Source organism: Danio aesculapii, chromosome 2 (assembly GCF_903798145.1).
Source record: "Danio aesculapii chromosome 2, fDanAes4.1, whole genome shotgun sequence".
Classification (NCBI taxonomy): Eukaryota; Metazoa; Chordata; class Actinopteri; order Cypriniformes; family Danionidae; genus Danio; species Danio aesculapii.
Window position 1 is genome coordinate 35994528 of NC_079436.1, and position 19771 is coordinate 36014298.

At 35.7% G+C, this 19771-nt stretch overlaps 3 gene segments (V, D, J or C); all 3 read right to left on the bottom strand.

Annotated features, from left to right (window-relative positions):
- Positions 1-9694: 9694 nt before the first annotated feature.
- On the bottom strand, positions 9695-10161 carry LOC130237886 (T-cell receptor alpha chain V region CTL-F3-like). The segment is given in 2 exon segments: positions 9695-10023; positions 10116-10161. Coding segments are annotated over 2 exon segments (375 nt in total).
- Positions 10162-12066: 1905 nt separating this feature from the next.
- Positions 12067-12502, bottom strand: LOC130237902 (T cell receptor alpha variable 18-like). The segment is given in 2 exon segments: positions 12067-12380; positions 12463-12502. Coding segments are annotated over 2 exon segments (354 nt in total).
- Positions 12503-14894: 2392 nt separating this feature from the next.
- On the bottom strand, positions 14895-15416 carry LOC130237918 (T cell receptor alpha variable 12-3-like). The segment is given in 2 exon segments: positions 14895-15256; positions 15353-15416. Coding segments are annotated over 2 exon segments (411 nt in total).
- Positions 15417-19771: the final 4355 nt, after the last annotated feature.

Genomic DNA, 19771 nt, shown 5'->3' on the forward strand with positions numbered 1-19771 from the left:
TAATAAAATTAAAACCAAAATACAATTCATTACATTTTTCGTTTGATAAAAATATACGAAAACGAAATAAAATCAAAAGGTGGCTAATTGTAATTTGTTTTAATGTTAATAAAAAAAAACATGCCTAGCCTATTTAAGCTTAACGGCTATACGCTGCCAATCGGCCATTAATAAATATTATTTTACTGTGTACTGGGTTACAATGTAACTTTTGAATAAAAAAAAAACTAAATTTACCATGTCTCACTGTCATTTAAAACATTAGAACTGTAGACCTGTGTGTAAACTGTATGCAGGGGGTGTTGGTCAATAGCCTATAGCACATAGCGCTATTGAACTAATCCCAGAGGGATATTATGTTAGCCTAATTTGAGAGATTTAAAAAATAAAAGCTATTTAAAAAAGGAACAACACCCAACAAGTAAAACTGGTTGCGTATTTCAGCACTTGCCGCTGGATTAAGAAGATGGGGCTGTGTGTGTAGCGCCTTTAAGCAGCGGGTGTCAATCAACTGCTGCGAGAGAGAGCGTAAGAACGCAAAGCCTGTATAGATATAACCAAAAGCAAGTTCATAATATAAATATTTCATTAAAAAACCATTTAATTTTACCCCTCATATAATTTTTTTAGTTGCACCATTAACAAATCAGGGCGCTTTAAAGCCCTACAATACTTTGTAATAAAATAACTTTATTAACCGGTATTTTTTTTCTAGAAAACAGTTTTCGGAATGTTTTGTTTAATAAGGAACGCAAGAACAGAAATGAAAAAAATATCAATTCTGCTAGGAGTGAACTGAGTAGATTTTTTTTCTTCCCGTTTTTAAGCCCTATGGTGATACAACTTCAGATTTTTCTGAAAAAGTGGATTGTGCAGTAATTTTGACCGTCCACGATCAAATATGGTCTTATATGGCACAGCCCTACTCCCGCCGTCCGAATATGCTCTAAATTATAGACAAAATAAACCTAAGTCTCTTTTTCTAGATGTCTTGCACTCGAAGTTCACCTTATGCCAAGTTCACACTGCATGACTATCTGGGCTAGCGTTCCGTCTGTGCTTTGTTTACATTGCAAGATGGATCGGCGACAGGGTGGTTCACACTGCATGACTTTAAAATAGGAGGAATCGCCGACAACTTTGTCCAAACTATGTTTCACAACCAAACACACGTGAGAAGACATGGAAACAATGCGAGGTCACGTAATGTATATCTTGTTATTAAGTACATAATGAGAAAGAAGCCTTTAGTGGGGGTAGAAAATGTATTTATTTAGCTCACCTGGCTTTAAAGGGAGCAATTTCTCAAACTTTTTTTTTTTTTCGACCCGGTTGTGCGTATTGCTCAAATGACACGTCAAACAAATTTCCAGTCGTTTTTCCTCTATTTCTTGGGTCCAAATAAATTGAAAAGGAATGCTTTTAACTTCTCCCCCAACCTCCCACTGGCATGCAGGTACCCACAGTAGTGAATGCTGCTCTCTCATTGGCCGTAGTTGATCGCTGATGTTATTTTCAGTCAAAACTCATTTCACACGGCATGATTTGAATCACCGACAGCTCCAGATATTTAGCTCGCCAAATATCTCACGGATGTCGGCGATTCTCTCAGATGGCGTCTTTGATAGTTCACTCTGTGTTATTGATACTCGCGTGAACGACCATCGATTTGCTTGTGATTTCAGGCATTTGTCCGCGATTTTTCAAAACCTGTCGGCAAGTCAAAATCAGGGCTGAAATCATGTATTATTATTATAAGACATAATGTTTATAAATAGCCATGAAACTTAAGGTTTTATAACAGAAATGCATTAAGTTATGGCATAAGTTATTAGGTAGGCATTAGTGCATAACATTAGGTATGCAAAACAAGTTATACTCAATCAATTTAGACCAGAAGCCAACAAATATATATTTTTTATTATTTATGTAATTGCCTCCACAATAAATATACTTTTAACATTGTTAAACTTGTCATTAAAAAAAAAAAAATAAATAAATAAATATATATATATATATATATATATATATATATATATATATATATATATATATATATATATATATATATATATATATATATTTGAGAGTTTGCTTGTTTTGACAAATTAAAGTGTGTCGCTAAGAAATAATTACATTTGATTTTTTTATTATTATAATTTTTTTGTGGCAAACAAAAGAAATAAAAAATCCATTGTCCCAACCGGGCCATAAGAAATAGTCATTAGTGTTTAGCCCTGTAAAGTCTAAAATTTCATTCATAATGGTGTTAAAAGGGTCTTAAAAAGTGTTAAATCTGACTTGATGAAACCTGCAGAAACCCTGATACAGATTTTAAATACAAGTAAAGTTGAGCTACACATTATATCAGTTTTATTTTGATAAACTTGACAAGATAACAATACGGTTACATGAAAACATGACTTGTGATGATGAAGTTACATGATTGAATTGATTTGAATGAAAGGGGCTTTTCCTTTTATAAAAACTCACATTTGCAAGCTTCAGCTGACCTCAGAATACACACAAAACATGTGATCACGCTTGGGCGAGTCTGACTAATCATGAACGAGCCGCTCTGGGGAAACTGCGCCAACCCTCAACTCTAAAAATAAAAAAAGGGTATTAATAAATAATTATTTTTATTTGTATTAAAATCAAGTTACGTTTCGAAGATTTTGATACATTTGTAGCTTCTGAGAATTGATATAATCTTAAGCAGCATTGAAACTACACATGCCCAGTATCTTTCCTGTACACTGAAAGTTTTAGTTTTGGTGTGAGAGAGAGACATGTTGTGATCACTGTGGGCCTCAGAGCACAGTAGTAAACAGCAGAGTCACACACACACGCATCCTGGATCAGCAGAGGAACTGATTTAGATGTTTTCACCTCAGAGTAAAATCTCTTCTTGAACTCTGTTCCATTCACTCCTCCGCCGTATGAATTTCTTTGTAACACAAGCTTTAGAGATTCATCTGCTCTCTGAATGTACCAGAAAAGCTCTGGTGATGTTGAAGATGTGGTATATTTGCAGTCCAGTGTTACTGAGTTTCCCTCCAATGCGGTAACATGTTTAAGTGGCTGATCAACCGTATCATCTGAGTGACACCCTGCTAACACCAAGTATAATTCATAATTGAGCATTATAAAACCAAACATTCAATAAATAATGTAGTATACCAAACATACCTAGAATAACTACTCCAAATATTATTAATCTCTCCATCGGATGTATTTTCATTGTTTTTTGTTCTTTGAGATGATAGCATGGCATTCGAAGAGCCGATGAAGCATTCACTGAAAGCAGAGTAACTAAAAAGGAGTGTGATTGAAAGTAAATGTATGACATAAGTAAGGGAGGAGCTCATAACATTGTCAGATGTTCAATGTTAACTGTATATAGTGCATAACTCCCTCTTCTGGTTTCTCTTTAGAATTACAAACAGTATAATTCACTTTGTTCATGGGAGAGATTTGTTAGGTTTTTATTTTTTATTTAAAGTAACACTTTTATTTATTTATTTTTTCAAATCTTATTTGGGTAACGCATTTCAAAAATGGTTTATTAGTTTTTTGTCAGTTGATACATTTATTTACTAGCATTAACTACGTATTATAATCGTGTAAATAATTTTTTAAACATTTACTAACGCAGTATTAAAATCCACAATTGTACTTAACATTAGTTTATGCACTGTGTATTAATATGAACCAACAATATTTTAACTCTATTAAAGATGAATACCATAACAAATGCATAACTTATTTATTGTTTATGTTAGTAAATGGACCATTATTTTAAATTGTTACCGTTATTCGTTTTGTTATAAAGTACATTAATATTTTTATTCAAAGAAAATCATTGGCTTTAGTTTATCATAGTTTTATTCATTCTCAACAAATTACTTTTTTAAAGATTGGGTTAATCCACTTTGTTCAGGGTAATTAATTTACTTTTCCATTAGTATTAAACAAAAAACACACTTTTTTATTTATTTATTTTTAACTTATGCAGAAAACTAACTTATGCACTCAATTAATAAATAGCATAAAATAATAATTTCCTTTGGCTTAGTCCCTTATTTATCACCACAGCGGAATGAACCGCTAACTATTCCAGCATACGTTATATGCAGCGATTGCCTTTCCAACTGCAACCCAGTACTGGGAAACACCCATACACTCTCTCACACACACTCATACATTATGGCCATTTTAGTTCATCCAGTCGGGACTCCAGGAACCAGCGACCTTCTTGCTGTGAGGCAACAGTGCTCGACCACTAAGCCGCTGCGCTACCCTTGCATAAAACATTTGTGAATATAATTTTTTTTGTGTTTGGCATCAAGACACTTATTTAGTAAATGCATTTCCGTGTACTTTATGCATATATCTGTAATGTGATAATTATCAGATTATTTGTGCGTGCAGTATCCTAAAATGTGCATTAAAAGTAGCTACAGTCAAATATAAGCTACTTTAATTCAATCATAATTTTTTTGTAAAATTACCTTTATAATTATGTTAATATTGTTTGTTCATTCAACAAAACACTTAAAAGGTGCAGTATGTAAGTTTGACACCCAGTGGTTGAACTAGGTATTGTATTCCTGGATTGAAACAAACCAATAGTATCTGCATGCAGCCTTTATGATGTCAGCTGAGTTTGCATCGCTCAGTGATGCAGTGTCAGACACAATGCATTCAAATGGTGTGAGTGACGTCACTGTGAGGGGTAGGGGTGGGGTTAGGTGAGCCCATTAAAAAGCATTGGATGCAGCACAGATTGCACTGCACCAGGTCTGCATCCAGACCAAACAAACGCAAGCTCAGGCCTGACTATCGAGGCTAAAGGCTGATTTAAATCGTGTTCTATATAAAAGCAATGGCACGTGATAGAAGGAATATTTTCCATGTTAAGTTTTTGTTCCAATGATCACCTCAGATACACCTCATGTGCTTTATCCAGTGTGAAATGTATGTTAAAAATAAAATAAACTCGTTTGCGTCCACGAAAACACACGAGACATGACCTGCTGACTGTGAGCTGTTACCACAGAGAGGGCGAGCCCTACTTAACGATAGGTTCGCGCGAGTCTACTTTAGTGAACAGAACCTGCTTAGGCTGTGAATAACAGGTAATAAAATTGAAAACAACATTCAGTTTCTGGCAAAGAGTGATCGTTTGGGAGCCGCGCGGGAAGTATTAACAGCACTTAGCAGTAAAAATGAAACCGAAAGCGCCAACATCATTTACATAATCATGTCGCATTTTAGAGTTATGATTACGACAAGCATTTAATATGTTTTTCCTTCACAGCGAACAGAGTGTTGTGCTTGAAAATAAATGTTTAACAGTGTCAGTATAACTATTCTAGTCTAAATAATGTTGAATATAATGCAAAATGTAATCTGATAATGACAAATGTCTGATTTCACCAGTAGAAAAAAATGGTCTAATAATGTTGTTAATGACAGATTGCAAGCATAATTCAACATCAGACCAACATTAGACCTACATATAATATTATTGTTGTTTTACCATCTGTTTGAGAAATAACAATAATATTAGCCTACTGATATTAATCTTTATTTTACATCTGCAGAAATGTGAGAAAATCCTCATTTTAAACCGAATCGTGCAGCTCTAAAACTTACCATTTCGTGAGTGAGTGCATATTCTGTGCTTCTGAATGGCTGTATTTCAATTTCTGTGGTGTTGCATCTGATGCAAATAGCCAAATTACTTACCACTACAAATCTCATCATAGAGCGTGTTGTTAGGATGCAGGGTTACAATGTAACCTGCTTACCTAATGTTTAAGAGAGCCGTTCTGAATGAATAAATGAAATGCGCTGTTCTCCATCAAGGCAATGCGGGGTGCTGAAATATCATTGGCTAAACTGGCATTGGGTGGGTTAAAATGACCCAAACAAAGACAGTGTTCCAGCATGGAAACGCACATTGTCAAAGCAGAATATCTGACTTTAGCATTGTTTTTCAGATAAAACAGAATGTTCACTTAGCATGTTTCTTAAATATCTGCAAACATATTATGGTATTTTTATGCTTTTTTATTATATTATTATATATTATTATGTTTTTTGCTCTAATTTGTCACTGCAAATCCTGTCACAAGAATAATCCTGAAAATGCTTTGTTAAATGTGACTTTCTGTACAGAAAGAATTTCACCTGGAATAAAATCAACTATAAACAATACTTCCGCAAAAAATTAGAGGATTGATTCAAACTCTTCCCATAATAAACTGGCCCTAATAGTGTCTGTCATCTACCTCACTGTATAAAGCCATGCTGAGGAATAACTTTGATACATGACTAACAAACTGAATATTGTAAACACCACATACAAGTTCTTCTACAGTAGTCGGATTTCATATCCTCTCCACTATAGTCACTCCTGTTTTTCAGCAGGTGTTTCCACATTCTGTTATTTACAGTCTCGGTGGTTTACGAAAGATATAAATGTGGTATGATAAACGCTTGATTACTGACTTTTAAAGCATTAGTGGTGTGTGAGAGTTTTTGTAAAGGCTCTCAGCTATTTTGTATCACTGGGCTCTTACATGAAGTGCACAATAATAGAGAGCTGAATCTGACAGTGTTACAGCAGTAATAGTGAGTTCAGTTGAAGTTCGGGATGTTTTCGAATTAAACCGAGAGTCTGTTTTATCCTCTCCTCCATATGATCGAGCTCCTTTCCTCAGTAAATACTCAGGTTCTCTGTTACTATTTTGTCTGTACCAGTATAGTCTAATATTATTGCTCTGTGTATCATATGAGCAGCTCAGTGTCACAGACTCTCCTTCATTACTGCTCATACTAGTTTCTTTGTCATTTGGTCCAATGCTGTCAGCAAACACGCCTGCAATAAAAAATGAATTAAATTGAATTAAAGCAGCTTTAAATAAGTATATACATAAGTTTTGTCCAAAAAAATATTGTCTTAGTAAAGCATAAATTATATTCACCTGAAATAATAAAAAACAATATCAAACAGACCTCCATGTTGATGTGTTAATAATTGTTGATCGTAGCTTTATTTTTTAGGTTCATACATCTACAAATTTCCCTGTTTAGTCCTCAGATGCAATACGAGGCAGATGAACACAGAGATATTTTTATAAATAAGTGTGGGTGTGGTCAGTGACATCATAAATCTGCCTCTCCTTTTATAACAGGACACAATGTATATTAGTGTGAACAAAATATTGGCAGAACTTATGAACCTAACACTTATTCATCTTGATTTATTTCTATAGTGCTTTTACAATATAGAGTGTGTCAAAGCAGCTTAACAGTAAATTGAAACTGTTAGTCCAGTTTCAGAGTTGAAGTTGTTCATATCAGTGTGGTTTAATTTTCCCTGCTGAAAGTCCAAACACTGTAGAGCAAATCCATCGACGTGCAGCTCTACAAGTCCCAAACCATGCTAGCCTGTGGCGAGAAACAAACTTCACCAATTGACGAAAGTGATGGAAAAAAAAAACTCAAGAGAAACCAGGCTCAGTTGGGCATTACCATTTCTCCTCTGGCCAAACCTCCTGTGCAGAGCTGCAGTTTAAGCGCTGGAGGCTGGAGAAAGCTGGACGTCCATCGTAGAGAAGCTGCAGGAGCAGAGGTCACAGGCTGGTGTACAGGCTGGCCCTTCAGGATCACTGCGAAGACTCATCTGTCACTGGGGTCTTACAGGAATCAGTCTCATGCTCTCCACTCCTCCATGACCACCGCAGCAGCTGCTCAGGATACGGCCTGGTCCAGGATTATGGAAACCTCTAGATTAATAAAAACAAACTAACATATGCGCAGATGCCGTTCAATTTATAATGTCTTTTGGGAAGTGTTCCTGGTTCCCGTTACCGTAACTAATGCAGAACAATGCATTTGTGTTTTATGTGTATGCTAATCACACACAGCGGATCTTATAATAATTAAAGAAAATGCTTGTTATAGTTCTTATTAAATTGAAATATTATTGTTCTGAGAGTGGCACGGTGGCTCAGTGGATAGCACTATCGCTTCACAGCAAGACGGTCACTGGTTCGAGTCCTGGCTGGACCAGTTAGCATTTCTGTATGGAGTTTTTTATGTTCTTCGTGGGTTTTCTCCAGTGCTTGTGTGTGATTGAGAATGTTTGTGTTTCTCAGTACTGGAAGGGCATCCACTCCGTTAAACATATGCCGGAATAGTTGGTGGTTCATTTCGCTGTGGCAACCTCTAATTAGTCAGAGACTAAGCTGAAGAAAAATGAATGAATGAATCAGTGTTCCACTGTTTGTGTAAAAATTTACATTTTAGGACTGTTTATAAAATCATTGTAGTAAACTAACAGTTGAACTAACAAAATAATTTTTAAAGCCATTATATTCTGGATTATTTCTGGTTAGAAATAATCTGATTGGTTGTTGATCCAATAAAGAGGTGTGCTGCTGGCCATGAGGATTTCGATTGGTGCATTCCTGTCTGCAGTGAGGAGGAGCTGGAACGCACCATGGTATTCTCAGTGTATACTCACTGTGAAAAAGGAGAGCATCAAAAGACCTAAATGTTTCCATGCAGTTTATCTAGTTTTCCTTAGGACTGTTGAGTTTTCAAATCAGTTGTTCTATTTGTTTTTTATTTTATAGGCTCAGAAAAAATTCACATTCAAAATCATGTCAACAGCGTGGTCTATTTCCGTATCATATTGTTTTCACTTTTCTTTTCATTGGCTTATACAGCAGGTGTAACCACCTTCTGTTATTTACAGTATCTGTGGAACATGTGGTGTGATAAATGTTTGATTACTGAGTAATAGAGGGAAAGTTTGTGTGTTTGAGTTTTTGTAAAGCCTCCCAGGCACTTTGTATCACTGGGCTCCAACTCTTAGAGCACAATAATAGAGAGCTGAATCTGACAGAGCTGCTTTATCAATTGTTAGTTCTGTGGACGTTTGGCCTGTAGATGATTGAAAGTGATGATCTGGTCTGTCCTCAGATCTGCTATTTGATCGAGCTCCTTTCAACAGTAAATACTGAGGTTCTTTGTTAGTATATTGTCTGTACCAGTAAAGCCAAACATTATTGCTCTGTGTGTCATATGAGCAGCTCAATGTCACAGACTCTCCTTCTCTCCTGATTATATGTTTGTCTTCATCTTTTGGTCCAATGCTGTCAGAAAACACACCTGAAAGCAATAGAAGACACTTTAAAACCATAAAGGTTTCAATAAACCAAGAGAACGATCGAGTAATCATTAGTATATATGCTATGCTTAACATGCATGTAAGTTTTGTTTTTTGTTGCCAACGTTTGTTTTACCTGACATAATTATGAAAAGCACCAATATGTATCTCTCCATGCTGATTTTCAGATTTGTTTTTGTTGTAAAGACAGTTGTTTTTAAGCATAAATTACACCCTGACTACTTTTAATAGTGCAAATAAATCATATCAAAGCTCTGGAGAAATGGTGTGCCACATATATTAATAATGTGGGTGTGGATTGTTATGTCCCGCCCTCTTTTCTGTCACTAAATCATTGTGCTTTTTAATCCACTTACTGTCATCGAACAGTTTTTTATTATTAAAAACGTGCATTAGTGATTTGAAAATATTTGTGTAATATGTTTTTGCATATATGACAATGAAGGAAGAATGGATGCATGTCATTAGGCCTGATGTAGGTTTTTGTCAAAGACTTGAGTGTGTTTGAGTCACTGTGGGCTTCAGAGCACAGTAATACACAGCAGAGTCTGACACTCGCACATCCTTGATTGTCAGAGGAACTGAATCCATTGTAAATTCAACGTGAAATCTCTTGTGAAACTCTGTGCCATTTTCTCCTCCGTATTTGTTTTTCCTCAGGATGTATTTGGGAATGTCATTGTCTCTCTGGATGTACCAGTAGAGGTCTGGTGTTGTTGTGGAAGTTGCAGTGTATTTGCACTGTAACATCACTGATCTTCCTTCAGATTCAGTTACACGTGTGTCTGGCTGATTAACGCTATCTGCACTGCATTCTGCAAATAAATGATGATGTTACAAATGCTACTCATACCAATGAACATTAAATAAATATGAATTTATTAGATAAGTAAATGCTTGTACATACCAGTAATAAGTAATGTAAAAATCATCACTTCCAGCCACAGATCCATTGTTTGATGGAGTATTATCCAAGCACTTTAACACAATCCTCAAAGTGTGAGTCTGTCATTGAATACTTTGGAGCTGTCAGTAATACTGAGGAGCTCAGTGTGCTGTTAGAGGAACATACTGTAAATGTGAAGTCGATATCACCCTCTATTGGTGTGTTTTAGGTATTGCAGAATGTCATTTCTTATATTTGCTATATATAGTACCATGCAAACATTTATGTATGGATTTACTCATTTGGTAACAAACTATATTGATACAAATTCAACCTATTTTATTAAAGCTACATTGATGTAATAAAGTACAGTACAATTTTTCTAACTATAATCAACACCTGGGCCTGAATGTAATGCAGTCAAATATTAAAATATATTACCATTATGCAGTCCATTGTATATACAGTGCCTATAGAAAGTCATTATATTCCTTGAAATAAATCATACAGCCAAATCAACAATCAGCAAATTAAATTACATTTCAGTAAAATCTCTAATACATAATGTTGGTGTTTTTAGTGAATTTTTACATATACATTTTTTATTAAGATCTACTTAACTATGTCTATTTTAGTGCTTTTTAACTATGCTTAATTGATTTGTATAATTTTTGCAATGTTTTTAGGCTGACAATTTTAACATCTGTCCAGAGACAACGCATAGCCTTCTGGCTAATTCTGGTGCATTTGCAGCACAGCTAATTAATGTACACTGTCCCTGCCAAAGAAATAAATAAATAACTTTTCCAGCCTTTGAAATGTTTTTGTAGCCTTTTCCTAACCTGTGCCTTTCTACAAACAACTCTGAAGTTCTTTTGAATACAAGGTGTAATGTGAGTGAAGGCTTAGATTTTCACAGGGTACGAGAATTATATATATAGAGAATATCTAAAAGCAATGAAATGCTGTTAGTTTCCGCTACATTCATTCTTCCAAGATTCATCCCGCCACGGCTACATTACAGCTTCTCATTCAAAACATTCTGTTTTTATAATAGTGGGTGATAATCACAGCAAAACGTATTAAAAAGGTAAGTGAATTATAACAGCGCAAACTTTTCTGTAACCATAGTAGTGCTGTGCGTCATAAATTTAACCTTTAAAGGTTACGTGCTGACTGTGACGTATAGCCGTTTTACTTTATTTCAGGACGCATTAATACCGGAGGCATTCATACATATTCTTAGCAAATCTAATAAATGCTGGAGACATACTCGTTACATAAACGCACTAAATCACACCTCAGCAGCGTTTATTTGAGAGCGCACAGGAAGATCTGCGGCTTAAAGCGGCTTATATTTGAGGGGCCGTGAAAGAAGTTTTGTTCACGAGCAGAAAAAAATCGGAATATAATGTGTGTGTGTATATATATATATGCGCGGTTAAACGACATACCGCTTATATATGTGTATATCTATCTATCTATCTATCTATCTATCTATCTATCTATCTATCTATCTATCTATCTATCTATCTATCTATCTATCTATCTATCTATCTATCTATCTATCTATATATATATATATATATATATAAACATAATTAATATAAGCTCCAACAGTGTTTCATTGCTTTTAGATATTCTTAAGTGAAAAAAATGACTATTGCAGAGAAATTATGTTGAATCCAACTAATGAAGCACAATAATAGAGAGCTGAATCTGACAGTGTTACATTAGTAATAGTGAATTCCTTTTGATGCTATTTAATGATATTTTTAAAAAGGGTTCTCACACAGTGGATGAACGCCTCTCTTCTTCAACGTCTCTGTTCAGCAGGTGTTTGCATCACTTCTCATTTACAGTCTCTGTGGTTTACAGGAGATTGTCTGTGGTTTGATACTCATTAGATTGCTGTTGTTCAAAGTAAAAATGGTTTGTGTGAGTTTTTGTAAAGCCTCTCAGGCATTTTGTATCACTGGGCTCTTATTCTTAGAGCACAATAATAGAGAGCTGAATCTGACAGAGATACACTCTTAATAATGAGTTCAGTGGAGGATTGGGATGTGATTGAATCAAACCGACTGTCTGGTATATTCTCATAGTTGCTGTCTGATCGAGCTCCTTTCCATAGTAAATATTGAGGTTCAGTATTAACATACTGTCTGTACCAGTAAAGCCAAACATTATTGCTGCTCGTATCATAAGAGCATCTCAGTGTCACAGACTCTCCTTCATTACTCGTCATATTAATATCTTTGTCTGGACGAATGCTGTCAGCGAATACACCTGCAATGAAAGTTGAATCATTACATGATCACATTAGTCACATTATCATTTGTGCTATAGTTAAAGTGTGAAGTCTGTCTACCTGAAACTGTAATCACAATCACTAGCAGACATCTCTCCATGTTGGTACCTCAGGTTAAACTGTTTTCAATATGGGTTCAGTGATGTATCTTTCTCTCTCTGCATGTGCGTATAAACTAAAAGATTGGATATATAAATGTCTGCTGTGAGGAGGAGCTCTGCAGTTTCTGAATGTGTGGGTGTGCTCAGTGACATCATTACTAACGATGAAAATGATCATTATTTACTCATCCTCAAACTGTGTGACTTTTTTTTCTTCTGCTGACCATAAAATATAAAAGAATAACTGTTAATAAAACATTGGAGCCTCTTGTTTATTTTTGATTGCAGTCATTGATATGGAAGGTCAGATTAAATGATGCTAATTCTGCATATTCACATCTCAAAACCTAAATATTTAAACAAATATACACTGTAATATACCATGTATTATCATTCTGCAAATTAGCATGTGTAAAAAAAAAATAGAATTTGAAAGCCAGTTTTATTACTAAAGAAATGTACAAAAAATATAACAAAAGTTTTTTTAGATTGAAAGACTAAAGATATTTTTGCAATCCGTATACCATTTGAGTGAACTTCCAACTGAATTGTCTAATACATGTGAAGTTTCACAAACTGAAGCTGCGGTCACACCAGAGTTTGTGTGTGCGAAATTCTGTCCTACGGCGCTGCGAAAAGGGGTGGGATTAAACAAGATGATTAGACATTTAAAAAAGCGAGTGATTGAATTTCTGTCCAGAGAGGTCCTGTTTTGATCCTCGATTGGTCTCACGCAGTCAAGTGATGCGAATTTCCAGGTCAGAGTTCACTAAGCTTGAACTTTGCACCGCAGCGAACTGCGAAACTTAACGCATGACCCTGGGTTTCCGGTCTGACGCATTGGCACGCGTATGAATGGAAGTCTATGGGAGGAAAAGCCCAGTGTGACCGCAGCTTAAAGCTACGGTCACACCGGGCTTTGTGTGTGCGAAATTCTGTCGTGCGGCGCTGCGAAAAGGGGCGGGATTAAACAAGATGATTAGACATTAAAAAGGCGAGCGATACCTCCATGTTTTAAATTTCTGTCCAGAGAGGTCATGTTTTGAACCTCAATTGGTCTCATGCAGTCAAGTGATGCGATTTAGCAGGTCAGAGTTCACCAAGCTTGAACTTTGCACCGCAGCAACCTGCGAAACTTAACGCATGACCCCGCGTTTCCGGTCTGACGTATTTGCGTGCGTATGAATGGAAGTCTATGGGAAGAAAAGTCAAGTGTGACCGCACCTTAATTTGGAGAGGAGCACGTTTTGATTGAACACTGCTGGTCTCCTATCTGTAATCATTAGTAAGCCAATTGGATTAATGCAAAGTCACTATTAATAGCCCGTCTAGTATTGCTCCTTTTTCTTCATTTTTTTAAAGAATCCCCCCATCTACCCCATTTTCCTCCTTTACCTGCAGTCTCGAGAACTACCTGATCTTGTACCCCCTCATATGCTCATTGACCAGACGTGAGCCCTGGATTCAATTATCTCCGAGCTCTGGGTTTCTCTCCCAGGACAGCATGCTAAACCTGCTAATATTATCAAGCAACATCTAAGTGTGAACTAGGCATGGGCCTGTATAAGATTCTGACGGTATGATAACCTTGGTTAAAAAATCACTGTTTCACCGTATCACGATATTGTGATTACTGCTCTAAAATGTATTCTTTTTAAATGTCTGGGTAAAAAAACAATAACCCTTTTCCCCTTTGAAAACAATAGATTTCATTTTTTGAAAGATTTATGATATTTGGAGAAGTAAATATGTCAGGCTAAATAATTCAAATGAATTACAGACTTCTGCTGTGTTCATCAGTCTCAAAAACACAGATTTCTTTACAATTTAAAACAGCATCTTTAGATATTTTTTCTGCTGAAGATACTGTTATCCTGAAAAAAAAATGTTAATAAAAAAATCTTACACATACCTTAGGAACAGTATTACACAAAATTTCGGCAGTTTTAAAACCTTGACTTTTCCAAACCGCGGTATACATTGAACAGGTTATCATCCCATCCCTAGTGTGAACTCTTCAAATGTATACAAAAAGAAAAAAAACGTTAATAAATGTAGTGAATAGAAATTATCATTTGAAAACCTCTCATGTGACAGTAGTACCAAAACAACTTAATTTTACCATGGTTTTATTTTTTGTTGTATGACTTAGCATAGCAGACTTGGACAGCAGTATTTTGCAGCTGTTGTGTTTAGAAGTATATAGAAGTTATAAAGGCAAGATTACATTAGCATTTGGTAAATGTGAACAAAATCTGTGTCTTTTAATCAATAAATCAAGTGAAAAAATAAATCAATAAATCACTCCTTAAGTGCAGTAAGGATATCAGCTGACTGACATTTTACTGGAAGTTGTAGTTGCATCACATCTGATGAGAATTTTAGAATACGCTACTGCTCACAGTGTTTGTGTGTGAGCGTTGAGTGTGTTTGAGTCACTGTGGGCTGCAGAGCACAGTAATACACAGCAGAGTCTGACACTTGCACATCCTTGATTGTCAGAGGAACTGTTTCTAATTTGGAGTCCAACTTTGCTGAAAATCTGTCCTCAAATTCAGGCTCCGTGTTTCCTTTCCCAATGGAAAACTCACTCAGAATGAATGCAGGGGATGTGTCTGGTAGTTTTTTGTACCAGTAGAGATATGCATTAGCAGCGCTCATCAGTTTATAATTACACAATAAAATCACTTCATTTCCTTCAGCAGAAGTCAGTTCTCTCTCCGGCTGATCAACACTGTCTTGTTCCCCACATACTGGAAATACACATGACATACAGTGAATTAACAATCATTTACAGATACCGAGCGAATCAAATAACTAAAGTGAAAGTGATGAAAGTGTATACTTACCATAATCATGTGATGTGAAGAAAAGAGCAATAATCACCCATTGTATCATTGTTGAAGAGTGTGTAAAATAACCGATGCGAGTCTCTGGTATAGATGATGTCTTTACTAGCTTCCCTGTCTGAATATTTTCAACAGCTTAACACACACACGCACACACACACACACAATTGACTCCCTCTAGTGGTGAATGTTTTTTTTTTCTTTTTTTTTTCAGTGACATTTGGAATCATTTGCTGATTATGAAGCATTTTATACGCTGTATAACTATAGAGCGCAGTGTCCTTTAACATGTTATGAATAGTATTTTATTGTTGTGAAAAAAATACTACATATAATACATTTTATGGACTTACATTTTTATTATAACATATTCTGGTATTTATTCCGAAAACAATATTAATGAGGATAAGTTAAATGTATAAGCTGGGAGACAAAAAAGCATCTTTAGAGAAACTCTATTTTTTATATTATACAAAAAAAAATGCAGTGGAGTTCTTCAACTCTGCTAATGGATGCCAACTGTCCAGCCTGTTTAATCACCTGAAAGACCCATTCCAGATTGTTGTTTATTGATTTCTCTTCTGCTTTTAATACTATGAAGCCGCATTTGTAAGTTGAGAAATTCATTTATCTTTTTAACTTGGATTTTGATATTTCTTGATTGATTCTGGATTTTTTTGTAGGACGTCTGCAGTGTGTCAGAGTCAATGGTGCTCTTTCTATCTTTCAGTATTGTTCCACTGGGTCCCCTTGTGGTTGTTGCCTCACCTTTTCTGTTCATCATGTATACTAATGATTGTGTGAGTATGTACGGGAACTCTCATATGATAAAATATGCTGGTGATTCAGTGATTGTGAGTCTCCTCCACGATCAGGATTTAAGACATGGTCCTGTTGTGGAAGAATTTACTTCCTGGTGTGACAGATTTTCTCTCCAGTTGAATGTAAATAAAACAAAAGACATGGTGATCGATTACAGGAAGGCTTCTCCTACCCCCAGCATAACAAATATTAAAGGCTTGGACATTGAAATTGTGGACACATAAATGTCTAGGGGTTGTTATTGACAATATGTTGACATTTCAATATGTTCAACACTCAGGCTGTCTATTAAAAAAGTCCAGAAAAGACTGTTTTTTCTGAGGAAACTTAGATCATTTAAGGTTTGTACCTTTATGATGACATTGTTTTTTTAAACAGCTTATTGAATCTGTTTTATCTTTCTGCATTGTAGCTTGGTACGGTAATCTGAGTGTGTTAAACAAGAACAGGTTGAGTAGCCTGGTGAAGGTGGCAGGCTAGATCATTGGTTTTAACCAAACTGGTCCAATGGTAATTTACCATACTGTTGATTCAAAGAGAGCTCACAGATCACCCGTTGCACTCTGTGTTTCAACTGTTGCCATCAGGACGTCGTTTTAGAGTTCCTATTTGCAGGACAAATAGAGTTAGAAATTATTTTATAATGGTGGCCATTAGGTCATTTAATGAGTCCAGAGGGGAGGGAGATGCACCTACAATGTGATGTATTGTATGTTGTGAGGTAATATTTTGTTAATGTGTACATGGAACTTCGCCTGTGTTATGGCACCTTGCTGCAATTTTAGTTTCCCTAAAGTGAAAGTATGTCAGGAAATCTCTGTAAAGAGGCTCATGAATGCTAAACAATAAATCATACAAATGCTGTTGGAATCATTGGACAGACTGATTGTATGTTTTAACAATAAGCCAATTTTATTTTTTAATAATTTAACCGTGTTAAGATTTTTTACTGGTATATTGCAAGCGATTAAAAAAAATCACCAATTCCTGGTAGTAAGGATAGATCAGATAAAAGAGTTAGGCCTTTTCCACATGAACACAGGTATTGTCAAAACTGCACTTTTTTTAAACACCGTTTCACTGTCCACACAGAAAAAGTGAATATTGTGTGACTGATCCTAAAAAATATTTAAACTCTGGGCTGAGTGAAGATTTTCCAAAACTTGGAGTACATTGTTGTCATGTGAACACTACAACTAGAATTTTCACCTCATGACATCAACATGCTTGCTGTTTTCTCTATTCTGATTGGCCCACATGACTGGGTTCACATGGGAAAACCGGAGCACCCGGAGGAATTCCACACGAACGCAGGGAGAACTTGCAAACTCCACACAGAAACGGCAACTGACCCAGCCGAGACTTGAACCAGCGACCTTCTTGCTGTGAGGCGACAGCACTACCTACTGTGCCACTGCGTTGCCCAGATAATGATACATATTTCGATATAAGTTGTTAATGCTTCCAGATTTAAAAGTAACCCAACAATGACTGAAGTTACAAAATTTAGAGGGTCCATTATATAGCATAACTTTTTTCAGATGATACATATTCAGTGGCCAAAAATTCAGTACATCTCTAATATCAACACACTTTTAAATTTCCATTGTTGCATATTTCTGCTGTATGACTGGCTCTTAGGTCAATGTAGAGTAAAAAAGTCCAGCGCTTATCATTGTTATTGACATAAGTTTTAATGTAATTCGGTATATCGTTTATTGGCCCAGCCCTAATGTAATGATGAATGCAATACTGTTAAGATTTTATTTAATTAGTTTAGTTAACTTTTCGTCTCTCTTCATTGTTCAGCAGGTGTTTGCATCACTTCTCATTTACAGTCTCTGTGGTTTACAGGAGATTGTCTGTGGTTTGATACTCATTAGATTGCTGTTGTTCAAAGTAAAAATGGTTTGTGTGAGTTTTTGTAAAGCCTCTCAGGCATTTTGCATCACTGGGCTCTTAAATAAAGTGCACAATAATAGAGAGCTGAATCTGACAGAGATACACTCTTAATAATGAGTTCAGTGGAGGTTTGGGATGTAATCGAATCAAACCGACTGTCTGGTATATTCTCATAGTTGCTGTCGGATCGAGCTCCTTTCCACAGTAAATATTGAGGTTCAGTATTAACATACTGTCTGTATCAGTAAAGTCTAATATAGTTGCTGTTTGTTTCATATGAGCATCTCAGTGTCACAGACTCTCCTTCATTTCTGATCATATTAGTATCCTTGTCTGGACGAATGCTGTCAGCGAATACACCTGAAATAAAATGTAAGACAATGGTACATTTAAACAAGTCAACACATCAGCAGTTTATTGCAGTCAAAAATTATATTTACCTGAAATTGTAATGACTATCACCAGCAGACATCTCTCCATGTTGATACCTCAGTTTAAACTGATTTTAATAATGTATTAAAGTAAACTACTATATGTATTTTTCGTTATGCATCTGAAATAGAATGCATGATAAAAATAGATGCATGTTCTGTATAAATATCTGCATTGGGGAGGAGCTCTGCTGTTCTAAATAGTGTGGGTGTGATCATTTGACATGTAGTTAATTCACAATACAATACAATATTTATTTATAAAGCACAATTCAAAACAACAGAACTTTCCCAAAGTGCTGTTAATCTAGTTTATTAATTTATTTCATTTAAATTAAAGTTGGCACACAGTTATGTCACTGTTAAATGATCTGAAGAGATTTAGAAATGTAAAGGGTCGGTGACAATAGAGATGAGGATCCACGAGTAGCTATATTAAACAGAATAGTCAGGCTGGGAATGGTCAAAACAGGAGTAAACTGGAGCATACAGGTAATCCAAACCATGGGCAGAAAAGCAGGTGAATGGTCGGGACTGGGAGCAAAATAAAACAATGAACAAAGCATAGGTCAAAAACACAGAAGGCAGGACAAGGAAACATTTGGCTCTCTAACAGATAAACAAGACTTAGCAGAGTCTGTTTGTGCTGTTTTTTATTGTCCATCTAATAAGTCCATCATAGGCTTCCAGGTTTGTGTGTGGAATCAGGAACTGGTGTGTCTGGGGTGCATGATGGGGGTTGTAGTTCATGAAGTGGCATATGTGTAGTTCTCCAGCGATCCGCACAGGTGAGATTGCAGGTGATCGTGACAAGAAGAATGTTTTAGACCAAATAATATTGGAGCCTATTTTGAATATGTTGTTATCTTGATGTAATTGGTAATAGTTGGTATTTATAGCAGTTAAACCTGTGAATCGTCCTTCTGTTTTGTGTTTTGAGTAAGTGTCAAATGTTTTTCAGTCACTGTGACAGTCAAACACACGAATCCTTGAATGTTCCGAGTCATAACAGAAATACATCACCTTTTTATGTGATGTAATACAGTATGTGTTTGTTCTTGTAATGCATTTCTGTTATAAATGTTACTGTTTGATGAAAAGCCACATGACTCTAAACACCATTTTTTAGAAAAAGATGCTATAAATATTTTTCTACTTTTGGATTTGTTGATCCTTTTGTGTATGTCTCATAAACTGACTGTACATTAAACCTTGGATTGATGGGACTGGTTGAAAAGGGTCTTTTGTTGAAATTACCAGTTCA